This window comes from Homarus americanus, unplaced genomic scaffold, assembly GCF_018991925.1.
Source record: "Homarus americanus isolate GMGI-L3 unplaced genomic scaffold, GMGI_Hamer_2.0 scaffold20465, whole genome shotgun sequence".
NCBI classification, from domain to species: domain Eukaryota; kingdom Metazoa; phylum Arthropoda; class Malacostraca; order Decapoda; family Nephropidae; genus Homarus; species Homarus americanus.
In genome coordinates, this window is record NW_024756914.1 from 1,457,226 (window position 1) to 1,471,577 (window position 14,352).

A 14,352-nucleotide genomic window follows, 5' to 3' on the forward strand; every position below is an offset into this window, starting at 1 on the left:
AATGTCCACTGGCTGACCGCACGTAAAGCGTGGATGTTCTCTACACTTCCTCTCCTGGTTTGATGACTGTTTTGTTCCCGATGTAAAGAAATTCTGTGAGCAACAGAATGTGCCATTCAAGATTTTGTTGCTGCTGGACAACGCACCAGGACACTCCCCTACTGTTATATCGCCACCCCAACGTAAAAGTGGTCTTCCTTCCTCCCAACACTACGTCTATATTACAGCCCATGGACCAAGAGTTAATCTGTAATGTAAAAGCTGCATTCTCAACAAAAAAATTCCAGCTCCTGAACGACTACACCAACACCAGGGAAGAGTTGCGTAACCTGAGTGACACCACCACCGATAGCAAGAGCGAAGAAGACAAGATCAACAGCTGGCAGAGCAAAAAATACTTTTCAAACAATTCTGGAGAATATTTAACATCAAGAAGGCTGTGGACTTCTTGGTGGAGGCATGGGATCAGCTGTCTGTAGCAACTGTTTGTCACCCATGGAGACATGTGTTGCAAGGCATTCCGGGCGTAAGGCAGTTAATCTGTGACTGGTGAGGTTCAGACTGTTGCAGTAGCAGTGGACCTTGCCAGAGAAGCTGCGCAGAGTGTTACAGCTGCAGGCTTCTCCGAGACCACCAACGACGACATCCTGGCGGTGATAAGGGATCCTGATGTGACTACCGACGAGATGGTAGATGATGATGACGTCAGTGAAGAGGCAGGTGGTGCGTCATCCCAAGAAGAACACCGCTTATCCCATAGTAATGTTAGGGGTGCCATCGAGTGTCGAGAAAATCAAGCTCCTCCTTTCCGACGACCATGATGCAAACAGGTATGAAATCTTCACTACCCAGCTGTTGCAGACTATGGAGCCCTACTTCAAGGTTTATCACGACAACATAAACACCAGCCGTCAGCAAAGCATAACAGAGTTCTTCGCCCGCAACCCACCACAGCCAGCCCAAGCCAGTGATAGTGACAGAGGTAGAGACAGTGAAGATGACTTTGAGGGATTTGTCAGGGAGGCCCTGACAAGTGTGGATGACAGTGATGGTGACTCACCTGAGGGCCAGTAGCCTGCCCTCTGCCTCGGAACCAGCCTCCATCCCTGTATGCCGACCCATCCCTTCTACTAACGGAAGTGTTCAACCTAACTTTTAGTTTTCCTAACCTAACCTTTATTTTTCCTAACTTAACCTCTTCTATATTACTTGTTTGTGCATACCATCATAAAGTTAAGATAAAATTTTACTACAACATAGTTGTGTGTCGTCAAAAAGTGGAGTTTGGGGGTCGGCCCAGTCTCTATTTCAATTAATCCCATATGTTATGTTGTTCACTTTACGCGTTTCTCACTTTCCGCGGTACCCTGTGGGTTATATTAACCGCGTAAAGTGAGGTTGACTGTAGTTATAAAAACGTCAGTACACATTTGGAACTTTATTTTCAAGGTACTGTTATGCTTACACAAGTTCTCCCATCTAGAAACATACAATGTTGATTCAATAATTTAATACAGTATAATTTATGTAAACGTGTAAAATATAAAACACATCAAACCCAAATAATAATTCCTTTTTTCTGTGACATAATGACTGTAACAAATGGTCTGTGTATATTTTCACCCTTATGATTTTCCTTTATCAAACAATCAACACAAAAATCCTAATTTACAACACAATATATAAAATATCATTGAATATATAAAATTTAGAATATATATATATATATATATATATATATATATATATATATATATATATATATATATATATATATATATATATATATATATATATATATATATATATATATATATATATATATATATAAACTTACTCAAGTTTAATCTTGTGTAAAAAAAAGGGACATGAGAAGTACACGAAGTGTATATCCACTGTGTATTAACCACCTCCCTCAGCTAGATATTGCTCAACATACAACTGTGTCAACTTCCCACATATAAACAGTTTGTAGTATATGGATGTATGTCAGCCTAAAGACTGGTAAAAATGTATTTATTGGAAAAATACCAAACAAATGAGACAAATTGTAGTAGCATGAGCTGAAGTCTTTACAGATACACAAATATCACTGATCTGTGTTACTTGGAAGCAGCAATAAAGTACTTGAGGCAGGAATGCACAATGTAGTATCCTGGACATTTAATAAAGATAAATGCCACTGATCTTCATTTCTATGACCGACAGTGAATCCATCATTATCTTAATTGCCTCAGGGTATTATGTAAAAAAAAAAAAAAATTGATACAAATTGATGGACTCGGCAGTATCCCCAGAGGGCCCAAAACTCACACGACAGCTGAGTACAACTAACATATGATCAGTGATTTGAAGCTTAAATAAGTTCTGAACACTAATATTTTCCTTACTTAACACATTTTTTCATCTTCACTCTAGACAAAAGATCATTAATCACAAATCCTGTAGCTGAAGAAAGTGACACGGTAAACAAAAAAGTTTTGGGTGAAAACTTTAAATATGCAAGTGAAAAATATAGTTAGCTTGATTTGTAAGAGAACTGTACTGTACCAGAAACACAGCAGCCTCTGTGAGGCCAAATGTTGGTCCGAGGCAAATAATGGTTGAGCCTTCACAAATGGAGATGGACAAGAACACATGTACACATTATACATATACAGGGTCTATCACAAGACCCTGTATATATATACAGTATATATATACTGTGGTGAGTATTTAAGTGATAGTGCAGCACAACAGATGAAAAAATAAAAGCTTATGATCATGGATGACATAAAACACCAATACAAAATTAAGAAGATTTTCACAGTAATTCTTCTGGTGTTTTTAAAGCTGTCCTTTTAATCTTCCAAAACTGACAACATTCAGGTTCTCATTTATAAATATGCTGTACAGGTTTCCTAGTTATTCTGATAATTTCCCTGGGATGTGAATTATTATAATTAAGTGTATATACATCTCATTGATACTGTTTTCAAAGCAAGGACAATATTCGCTTTACAAGGTTTTAGCATAGCTTGGTCAACATACTGTATCTTCCTGAATAATGAAGACAGGATAATTTACATATTACAGCTGTAGCTTCAAACATTACATATATATATATACATTTATTTTTACCTTTGTCAAAGAGGATTTAAATATATCCTGGAATTAGTCATGGGAAATATGTTGGGGCAAATAAGCATATTTTTTATATATATATTTTTTAAAATTTTTAAATACTTAAATTTAGGAGACCGCACACGTTTTCCTATCATGAAACACCACACCGTAATATTTCCCACATCAAGACTACCCCCACACAGTTCAGAGACTCCTCGTCCTTTTTAGCCAAATTGAAAGTGGAATCCGCTGGGGAAGCTGCCACCTCCGAAACCACTCCCTGGGAAACCAGCTTGCTGGAAGCCCGCATTGTGACCAAAGCTGTATCCCCCGTGGCCTCCACCAAAGAAGGCTTGGAATATTTGATTGGGGTCAATATCTGGTGGAAAAAAAAATGTCAATAATTACTTTTCAGTCTCTCTAGTTTGCTGGTTTAATTATTGTAAACACACACACACACACACAGGCAGTATATCTATCAAAGTAATATTAAAAAATAAATATTTTACAGATTTATTAAATTTCTCTTCTATTCAATCTATCCTGCTTCTTCACTATTGTGTTCTTATTTATGTTATGTATGCTTACTGAGGTCATGGTCTTTCTTTCTATAGTTTGCTCTGGAGTGCTTCCAGTGGGGACATATTCAGCAAGTGGTATTATCACCAGCACACAAAATTCACCACCATATGCTATGAGTATTACTTCAGATACTAAAACTGTAGCTAAAAATTTAGGACTACCCTACTATGCGTATAGGTGCTCTCCTCAACTGGGAAGGTACAACCGTACATGATGTACTGTATTTGGAATTTGTGGAGGCACTGAGATTTTATAGTTATTCCAGACAATCACGTTGAAGGAATAACAACCCATCATGTGCCGAGGCAAAACTGTGCTGGAGTTAAAGGATAAATGTCACTACTGTTCTCACCCTCTCCCTGATCCTTATGTGCTATATTGAAGTACACTATGTGAAAATGTCTCTTCACATAGAAAATTCGTGAACATTGGATAAATATGAAAAGTTTGTGAGGTTTTATATAGAATATTAACTGAAGAAAATAGGACTGAAGTCAAGGGTAATAGAAAAGAATATGAAAAGTTTGTGAGGTTTTATATAGAATATTAACTGAAGAAAATAGGACTGAAGTCAAGGGTAATAGAAAAGATAAGATACACCAGATAAAACTAATATTATTAAACTTAAGTGATATACTAACCATCATGTCCAAAGCCACCTTCAGGATCGTTGACGTCTTGTCCTCTGTCGTACATGGCCCTCTTCTTGGTATCAGTCAACACTGAGTAGGCTTCTCCTATCTCCTTGAACTTGATTTCATGTTCATGCTTGTCCTTGTCACTAGCATTAGCATGACGATCTGAAGGAAGAGGACAATATACTGTACACCTCTCTCCAAAAGTACACAATACTGCTTAACAAGTTTCCTGTCCTCTATCTAACACTACATATGTTCTGGCTGAGATGCCTATCATTATTTCAGTGCTACTACCATGGTGCACAAAATTATGGTTATATACCTGTAATTAAAAATTCTCTCCTTATTTTCCTCTTATATAACATTGGAATCACATAAATATAAATTAAATATATGCATCAAGTTATATATCTAATGTGTATGGATTTTTAGTCAAATCCTACAAAATGTTCTAAAATAATCCATATACAAACAACTGCATCACATTAAAATGAAGAAGGGGAGGTTGTGCTGGCTGCCGGCAAAACAGGACGCTTGCGTGTTAATGTATTAGATAAATTAACATATGTTGTACTATTTAGTGTGTTTATCAAGCCCTGGGTACATCTTTAAAACAGACACATTACACTTGTTGAGTGTAAGACTGATCCAGACACTACTAACAACTCTGACTTACTCTCCTTCACTATTTCTACTCACTAACATCATTCTTCAGTGCTTTATCTAATTTACATTCACATTGTGCATTCACTACTTGTTCCTACCACAAGAACATGAACCTTACAATTATATGCCTTCACAGCACTTACCTGGATATACATGAACAGATTTATTTTCATCAACTTATTGTCAATCAAGAAACATATGAAGCAATAAACCCTCACTCCTGTTACAAGTGGTTGTTCTCTTCTCTCTAAGGTCTTCACTCACCTGGATGATGCACTAATGCCATCTTGCGGTAGGACTTCTTGATCTCATCATCAGAAGCGTTCTTGTTTACTCCAAGGATCTTGTAGTAGTCCTTTCTCTTCGACCGCTTCAACTGAATTTTGGCATCGTGTAGTAATCGTTTATATTCTGTAACACACAACCATCAGTCTCTATTTCTTGTTTTGCATTTTACTAACATTTTATGCAATTACAATACTGTACAGGCAAATATAATTTCTCGACCAGCTTTCCCCCCTCTCCCCCTACACATATATGCACATACAAAAAAAAAAAAAAATACAAAAGAAAGAGTAAAGATATCCAAAATTAAGGGAACAGGATACTTTCCTTCACTCGCTCAGGTCACTTGTTGACAAGACAGAGGTTATACGAAATAGCTATACATACTCAAAGTGTAATCGAAGAAAACCCCTTATAATACCCTGCATACTAAATTTTTTGATTAATGAACACAAAATGAATAAAACAGACACCATCCTGGTGAGGGATACCATTGTCTTTTATCGTCATTCATCATCTTATACAAATGAAAAAAAAAAAGAAAGAAAAAAGAATAACACTACTGTGAAATACATTACTGTAAGACCATAACCATTTAGGCTTACCTTGATTCCGGTCTATACGGGTAACTTTCTCATAATCTCTGACAGCTTCTTCATGCTTTTCTAACAACTGGTAACACCTAGCTCGTCGAAGGTATGCTTTCACATAACCATCATCAAGGTTTATGGCTGCTGTGCAGTCTTCTGTGGCTTGTTCAAGTTTATTTAACTGTTAAAGAATAAAAACAGTCATGGGGTGAGCCAAAATAAGTGGATGATTACATGTTAATATAAAACTTAAATAAAAAATAAGATTTCTTTTCTTTGTAAATATCTTTAACCTTGAAGATTTATTATGGAATGTTGGAGGAAGGAAAAATATGAGCTATAACTGAACTTGATTTCATAATAGGAGACACTCAGTTGGTAATGGTGTAAATGATGTACCACACTCAGGGACAACAAGTGGAACACAATGTACAGTTAAAACTTAATTCTAGTCAAAATAACACTCATGTAGGAAGTGCTTCAACCCTTCTTTACTACACATGGAGGCTGTGGTGCACTAAACAATGTGTTAACACCACAGCTTCAGTTTATGGTGGAGGAGAGGTTAATGGACTCCGCAGCACTGATACAAAATGCCTACCTTTGACCCCACTGTGGCACGATTGAAGTAGAGTTTGGCATTAGTATGTTTATTGAGAGGGTCGATGGCCAGGGCTTCTGTATACAGATTAAATGCCTCCTGGAAGTTCCCCTTTTTGAAGGCATCATTACCTTCTTCCTTCTTCTGCTTTAGTAGCTTTGCTTTCTGAAAATATAAACAAGATATTTAATATTCTATTAATTAAAACATTGAGCAAACTGTTACCAAACATTTTTCGCCCAGATCAGGGACTTGTAAAAGATTTTCATTAGATATATATATAATAACAGAAAGTTTGTTGCAACAACTTTAACAAACGACGTGAACATTAGTTAAGGAAATAGTTGATTAAATGCTTAAGTTATCCCTTGAATAAGATACAGTAGGAGGATACAAACGAAAATCCCCAGATTGATTTACACCGAGTCAACTTATAAACATTATGTCTGATGGTTCCCAGCAACACACAGCAGTAAACACAAAGTGCCTAACTAGAGTGTATTGTACAGTGAAACTTCTATATAACGAATTTCTCTTTCCATGTAATCCATTAGATGAGGGGGTCACATCTAATGGACCCTTGATATAACAGACTTTCATCTCTATATAGTCCCTCAAGTAAAGTTTTCACTGGAGAGGACAAAATTAATGAATATTAGACGAGAAAATCCAGAAAAAAATCTGTTTCACCTTGTAAACATCACGAGCCTTCTGGTGGTCAGGTGCTAAGCGTAGTACATGCTGGAAATGGTTGAAGGCAGCCTCAGGGTTGTCTTGGTAGTAGAGACACATTCCTCTTACATATATCGCATCAGCATTTCCGCACTCGTACTGTAGAATCTCGCTGATGAATAGAACACGTTGTTAGTGTAATGTTTACGATTATAAGCATACAGTATTACAGTAATGTAAACAAAATATATAAAATTTTTACACCAAATTAACCCTTTACTGTAGCAGCTCCAGCCCTCAGTAAGGTCTCCAGTAATGGTCTTTATTCAAACATTGTAAACAATCAACCGGACCATTATCCATTTTTCTTATTTTCACAAGAACACTACAGGCCAGATGACCAACTCAGCCTGGTGGGGAAATATTAAATGACAAACTACAAAGAATTTATCATGACACAACTGCCACGTTTCTAGTAAAGTAAAGGTTAGTATGTGGTCCTTCTTAATTGATTTCTCCAAAAAAAATTTCAAGGAAACTTTATTTTCCCTCACAACAATAAACTCACTTGACCATCTCCTGAGCATCAGCATAGCGCTGCAAGAACACCAAGTACTCAGCCTTGGTGACTTTGAGGTTCCGGCATCCAACTGCTAAATCTAACGCTCGATCCAGGTGGAATATGGCCTGTATGAAAAGAACAAGAGTGTAAAATTTGTAGCGGTTCTTACACAACTGAAGGTAAATTATGTTGTACAATACATGTTTATAAAAAAATTAACTGTATACAGCTATTCCTTGACTTACGGCATACTTGACCTACGACTACCCGCACATACGACCGCCTCGGTCAGTACGACCACCTGCACATATGACCGCCGCAGTCGGTACCAAAAATATTTTCAATTGACGTGCGTATTTTCTAGACCAAAACGTTTCTGTCCCGTACAAGAGCGTCGCGTGGGCTGGGTCGCCTCGTGGCTACAGCACCCACGCCGTAGAGCACTAAGTTAATCACACTTCGGTTGGAGGGAATATAGCTGGTTTCAAGATAAAGCCCTTCATGATATATCATTCAGAGAACCCGAGGGCTTTTAAACATGTCAGCAAGCACACACTGCCAGTGTTTTATCCCAGTAATAAGAAAGCATGGATGACCCTACTACTGTTTGAGGATTGGTTCCTGACTTGTTTCATTCCACGAGCCAAGGAGTATTGTCTGCAACAAGGGATTGCATTCAAGATTTTGTTAATTTTGGATAATGCTCCGGGACACCCACCACACCTGGACGACCTGCACCCTGATGTTAAGGTAGTCTACATTCCACCTAACACTACCTCTATCATCCAACCCATGGATCAAGGTGCTACTGCTGCTTTTAAAGCGAACTATTTACGTACGACCTTTGCTCAGGCTATTGCTGCTACTGAAGGTGAGAAAACGCACAGAGAGTTTTGGAAGGACTACAATATTTTGAAATGTATAAAGAACATAGCTGCAGCATGGGATGAGGTTACAGGTCAGTGCATGAATGGAATATGGAAGAAAGTCCTGAAAAGATATGTGAATTTTCAGAGGATTTAATGAAGATGAAGTAATTTCTGAGATTAGTAACAAGATAGTGGAGTTGGGTCAACAGCTGGATTTAAAAATTGATAATGAAGATGTTGAGCAGTTGGTTGAAAGTGTAGCAGAAGGGCTAAGTAACGAAGGATCTTATTGAACTGGATGCACAGAAAATTGCAGAGGAAGAAGAGAATAAAAATGTAGAAGAACCTGCACCCCCCAAAAAATTTTCAGTGAAACAAATGGCAGAGGCATTTGCTACAATTAATAAGGGGATGCAAATGTTTTGACAGAATGGATCTAAATGTTGAACGTTTTGCAAAAGTTGACAGAATGATCCAAGATGCACTTGCTTGTTACAGGGAGATTAACAATGAAAAGAAAAGGCAAACTGTGCAGTCAAAATTGGACATATGTTTTAAGAAGTCCCCCATTGCCGTCTCCTCACGCCCCACCAGTGCTGCCTCTTCACTCCCTAAAGATGATCCAATACCTTCAACAAGCAAGTTTCCCCTGTATGTTAACCTGTCTGAAGAAAGCGACATTGATGACCGACCCAGCCCTGTCTCCTCCTCTGCTTCATCCAGTTAATGTAGTCATGTATAATTAAAAAATTATGGGGGCCCCGTGTGCATTCAGCTGACTACATTAAAGGTAAGTGCACAGTAACACTGTATTCATTCTTCATTATTGATTACTTTTACTGTACTGTATTTCATTTTAGATTTTCACTATCATTTTTTGCATTTTCGACTTACGACCTGGATTTGGGTCCCTAACACCGTCATAAGTATGGGTGCAGCTGTATATATATACCCTGTACAGTATATATGTTACACCCATGTATGGGTGTGTATGAAATTTGTCTCATGTATTCATTGAGTCTTGCGCTAGAGATTATATCAATTGTAAAATTAATAATCACTATGAATCCTATAATGGTTTGCAGCTCCTCTTCAGCATCATGAAGAGACTCGCATAGGTTTAGTTAGTTAGTTACCGATATTATAATAATGCAAGACTTGTGTAAATGTGCAACAAACCAGATTCAATGTTGGATATAAATATAGTGTAGTACAGTATGTGGCATAAAATCACAACATGGCAGATTACACAATGTTACTGCTTCTAACTGGTGGCATTCTTCAAACTTTCTTATTGGCATGAAGCATTAGTCCATGAAAAATATACATGTACAGAATGGTCAAAATTTATATTAAACAAATAAAGAGTTGCCACTCACTGTCCTGTAGTCAGCCTTAGCTGTAGCCTTAGCAACTTCATCTTGGCAGCGAACAAGGCTCTGGGCTTTGGTCATCTCCTCCCTGATGGCCCGGTTGTTGGGCTCTAAATCACTAGCCTGTCTCAGCACTGAGAGTGCTGCTGTGGCATCTCCAAGAGCTATATTACACTTTGCAACACGAAGGTAGCCCTGCAAGACAGTAAGAACAAGTGGTTTGACTATTTTTCATATATAAAATGTCTATAACTTGCATGCTTTGATTATATGTCTTTGTCAACTTATATTTAGTAGGAAAACATTGTTATGAACCGATATGTTTGTTTTACTGTACTACTATACCATATTATGAATTTATTTTACAAATAAAAAAAATTACTTTTGTTACTGATGTCATCAAGTGTGGACAGCTTTAGTACACTTTTGGGCCAAGAGTGTCACACTACAGCAGCAAGTAAGTTGTATAAAAATCACTTGAGCATGGAACTGTTTAATGTACAGTACTAATATTATCTTGAACTACATCACAGCCACTCCTGATTGCACTTTACTCTCACAGGTCCTCTGGAAGACTGCTTCATCATATGCCAATTAGATGACCAACCTTTGCCACTTTATCAAATTAACAAGGCCTGAATTTGGAGGGAACAAACACTAAAGGGTCTGTTACCTTCACCTTTATAAATGCTAAAGCTTACCACACTACCTCATTAGCATTAACTAATGCCCCTTACCTTTACAAAGGATGTGTCTAACCGCACGGCCTCCCTGGCATCGTTGAGGGCCTCGTAGTACTTGCCCAGCATCATGTGACATGCTGACCGATTGCTGAAGTACGCCGCACAGTCCGGACATAAGTCTGTAAAGAAGAAAATAACCATTAGATACCCTGTATATCACAGTCTTAGTTGTGTCTAGGAAGGACAAAGAGCTACAGAACATCCTATAAGAGAGGAGCCAGAAGTAAAGTAGTGAAAGAAAGTGACACTAAATAACTAGGAGGATCAATAAAAAATATCACACATACTGTAGAGGAATGTACCCAACTTCACCTTTTTCATAATTAGTCTAAAAAACTGGAGTACTAAGATCTTTAAAGAAGCAAATTCATGTACTACAGTACATACTGACCATCAAGTGCTTAACTACAACAACTGTAATATTCTCATTTGCACAATCACAAAATATTTCAATAAAAGAATTCCATGGTTACAATCTAATCAAATAAAGTTAGTTACATATAAAAGTACAAAAAGTAAGAGAAACACTGAACATTTTTATCAACGTCCACACAGGAAGACACTGGCAGCAGTAATGCCGTCAACCCCATCGTGTAAAATATTCCTAAGAGTATGATTTGTTGACCCTTCGTAACTGGTAATTTTTTGCATAGGTAATACTGTAAATAGCTTCACACTCATTCAACATAATTCTTTACGATTTGGAGGAAATTTTCAACCAAGGGGAAAAAAAAAAGCAAAAACCCTAATCTCTATGGCATTACGATATATGATCAGCGAGTTGCTGTGGTATAGAAAACAAGTAAGGTATATTAATTACACTTTCCCTGGTAGGTATTGTTGACAACTTAAGTGTTTATTCTGGACCAAAATACACTTCTATCTTGTAACGTTGATGACCTAGTGTATCCTGTACAGACACACTTCCCTAATACTACTGACTTAAGTGTATCCTGAGCAAAACACGCACTTCCTGCTCGGCTTTGACCCCATCTTGTACCAGGTGGTCAGTTCTCACGGGGTGTGGCCAGGAGGCATTCTTGCGGTGCCTCACTTCGATCCCTCAGAGTTAATCTTCTCCACACAAACTATTCCATCGAGGGGCTAATGATTTTCTGGCCCGATAATGGGGAAGTGCGTGGCTGAGATTCTACTTAACCTCGCAATAGTAGCTTCATTATTGTTGTTGTTGTTGCTTTAACCCATCCAATCTTTGTTAATCTCAACCTGGTTTCAATGCTTTACGACAGTTTGAGAAGCTATGTCCAGCAATCCGGTGATAGTACAGTAACCTGGCAAACGTACGATGCGTTTACTATCCCCTCCCCTGCTTAGAATCACCCCAACTATAGAAAGAGGGTGTAGAGGAGAGGGTGGGAAGGACAAGAGAGCAGCAGCTGTAGATGGATGGAAGGTGGGGAGGAAAGGATAAAAAAGAGATGCCTGTCCAGGGAAGGAATAAAGGAGGGGAAGGAGAAGGAAAGGGAGGGCAGGGCAGGAAGTGAGCGGCCAGCAGTAAATGTGCCGTTGATAACTACGTTAAACATGGGGGACTGCCACCTGCACAGGCTGCACCACCTCCATCTACACTACCACCACCAAGAACTGTGCAGGCAGGCAGGCAGGCACACGTACACGCGTACACGCACACACACACACACCTTATCACTCGGCCCTCTATGGGTTAAGACATACTTGTAGACATTCTAGTTTATTTTAACCAATCAACCAAGATCCCAGCATCATGTCTGAGGGTTGGTGACCACGGCCCTCAACACCAAACCGATCCTCCCATACTTTGTCTCACACCGATGACCACAACTTTTAAATTCCAATCTTCCTCCCCGCTGATTGTATACAGTGATTACTTTATTTCTTCTGTATATCTGAACTATTCATCATTGTATGGGAGTAAGTACACAGCCCACCCCCCCCCCTTTCCCAGTGTACCAAGGAGAACCACAGTGATCACACAACACCTTTCAATAAGTAGAGTCGCTGCCAACACCTGAATTAACCTGCACTAAAACGTTTCACCTCATAATGTCTCTGCCAGGTAAGGGATAAACCTACGCAGTAGTGAATGTACATAGACACGACCCGACAGCTGGAGACCCACCCTACCAGAAAGGCCTGCCACTGCTGATAAATAATTACTTTTGGTAAGCTAACAGCACTGTGGGTACGTATATGAGATAAATTGCATATAATAAGGAACACAAAGTTGTCATCTAAAGCAAAGTAATTAATAGGATGTTAGTGTGTTTATGTCGGTGTGAACCAGAGTCTAGTCTCTCTCTCTACAGCACCAGCACACAGCCACTCCTACATTCTCTGTACGTCTGACAACAGCCGCTGACAGCCACAACACAGGTCTTCTTCCTCTCTCTAATATGTGAACTTTATGCCAGCCACCTAACCCACCTGCCCTCCCCTGACCACTTGACCCTATTTGATACAAGATCAGCAAGATGGTAGCTAAGGAGTGTCATATAGAGTAAACAATGTTCCACAAACTAGTCAACCCTGAACTTTAGCAAAACCTGTTCTTCTAGGTGGCGGACCGGTGAAGTAGCAGGCAGCAGTAGCAATAACAAGCAGGCTGACTGGGGGCAGGAGGGAGCAGGGTGGAACAGTAGCAGTAGCATCAGGCAGTGAGATGGGTTGGTGGAGACGTTGTGTGAATCACCCACAGTATAACAACCATGACACTATCCTGGTAGGCTTGGTACAGTACAACACACAAAACAATAACCACTGGTGCAACACACACCTAGAGGAGTCGGCGAATGTCACTGTTATCATGCACAGCACATCATATAATCCTGCGTCCAGTACCAGGGGCCATGACTATCTACTTACACTCCTCTATTGTTACTGTTACCCACAATCTGACCATCAACACATACATTGTGCCAGTGTGGGGGGCCCTCTCCCTCTTTAAGGGGAGACCGCCATGTTGGGTACGTGGTTGCTCATAACGTCACAACTTTTGTTACCTACAACCCCAGCACACATTTAACTGTTCCCTGTGTTGTTAACATCAATGTGGGTAAAGTAAATACAGTATATTACGATAACCTGCCACAGTCGTTGGTCAAAATGATAACATCAGCTCAGTCTATTATGTGACACAGACACATACCCAAGCAGAGCCCACTCTTGTGGACACTGGTGTACAAGTTAACCTGCCACAATCTGGGTCTGAGTCCGGGTTTCAACAGCAGGTCATCCTGACTGGAGGACCACCGTGTAACTTACTCGGGTCCTTGACGGGTGTCCTCCACGAGTAACAAGCTCCCCCGTCCATGGTGGGGGAGACTGAGTGTTGGGGTGGGGGAGGTAGAGGGGCCAGCCTTTGGTGGCCTCCCCTCCTCCTCACACCACTACTCCTCCCTCTACTCATTAAAACAACTCCTCACAGTCATGGTCCTCATTCCCCCACTCACAAAACAAGGAACATCTCCCTTCATCTTGTACTCAGGCGTCTCGTGTTAATGAAGCTTTGTTTTGTCCACTCTGTGCACTTCTTTCTCTCCATACTAGACCATACATGTGGGTCCAGCCCTCACCAGGTGTTGGTCTCACTTACACTGATGTTTTATTGTTTTACAGTACAGTACAGTACAGTAACATAATATTTACATCATAACAGTTTCTTTCTCA

General features: G+C 39.4%; 1 protein-coding gene across 1 annotated transcript in view; it reads right to left on the reverse strand.

Annotated features, from left to right (window-relative positions):
- Positions 1-1,425: 1,425 nt before the first annotated feature.
- LOC121857229 overlaps positions 1,426-14,352 on the reverse strand; it is a 39,405-nt gene continuing 26,478 nt past the window's right edge. Inside the window, exons 3-11 of the mRNA XM_042353197.1 lie at positions 10,681-10,805; positions 9,950-10,138; positions 7,708-7,826; positions 7,158-7,311; positions 6,468-6,632; positions 5,882-6,047; positions 5,256-5,402; positions 4,329-4,487; positions 1,426-3,484 (exon numbers count right to left, since the gene is read on the reverse strand). Of these exons, the coding sequence (XP_042209131.1) occupies positions 3,330-3,484; positions 4,329-4,487; positions 5,256-5,402; positions 5,882-6,047; positions 6,468-6,632; positions 7,158-7,311; positions 7,708-7,826; positions 9,950-10,138; positions 10,681-10,805 (1,379 nt within the window). The 3' untranslated portion in view covers positions 1,426-3,329. The remainder of the gene's footprint in view (positions 3,485-4,328; positions 4,488-5,255; positions 5,403-5,881; positions 6,048-6,467; positions 6,633-7,157; positions 7,312-7,707; positions 7,827-9,949; positions 10,139-10,680; positions 10,806-14,352) is intronic.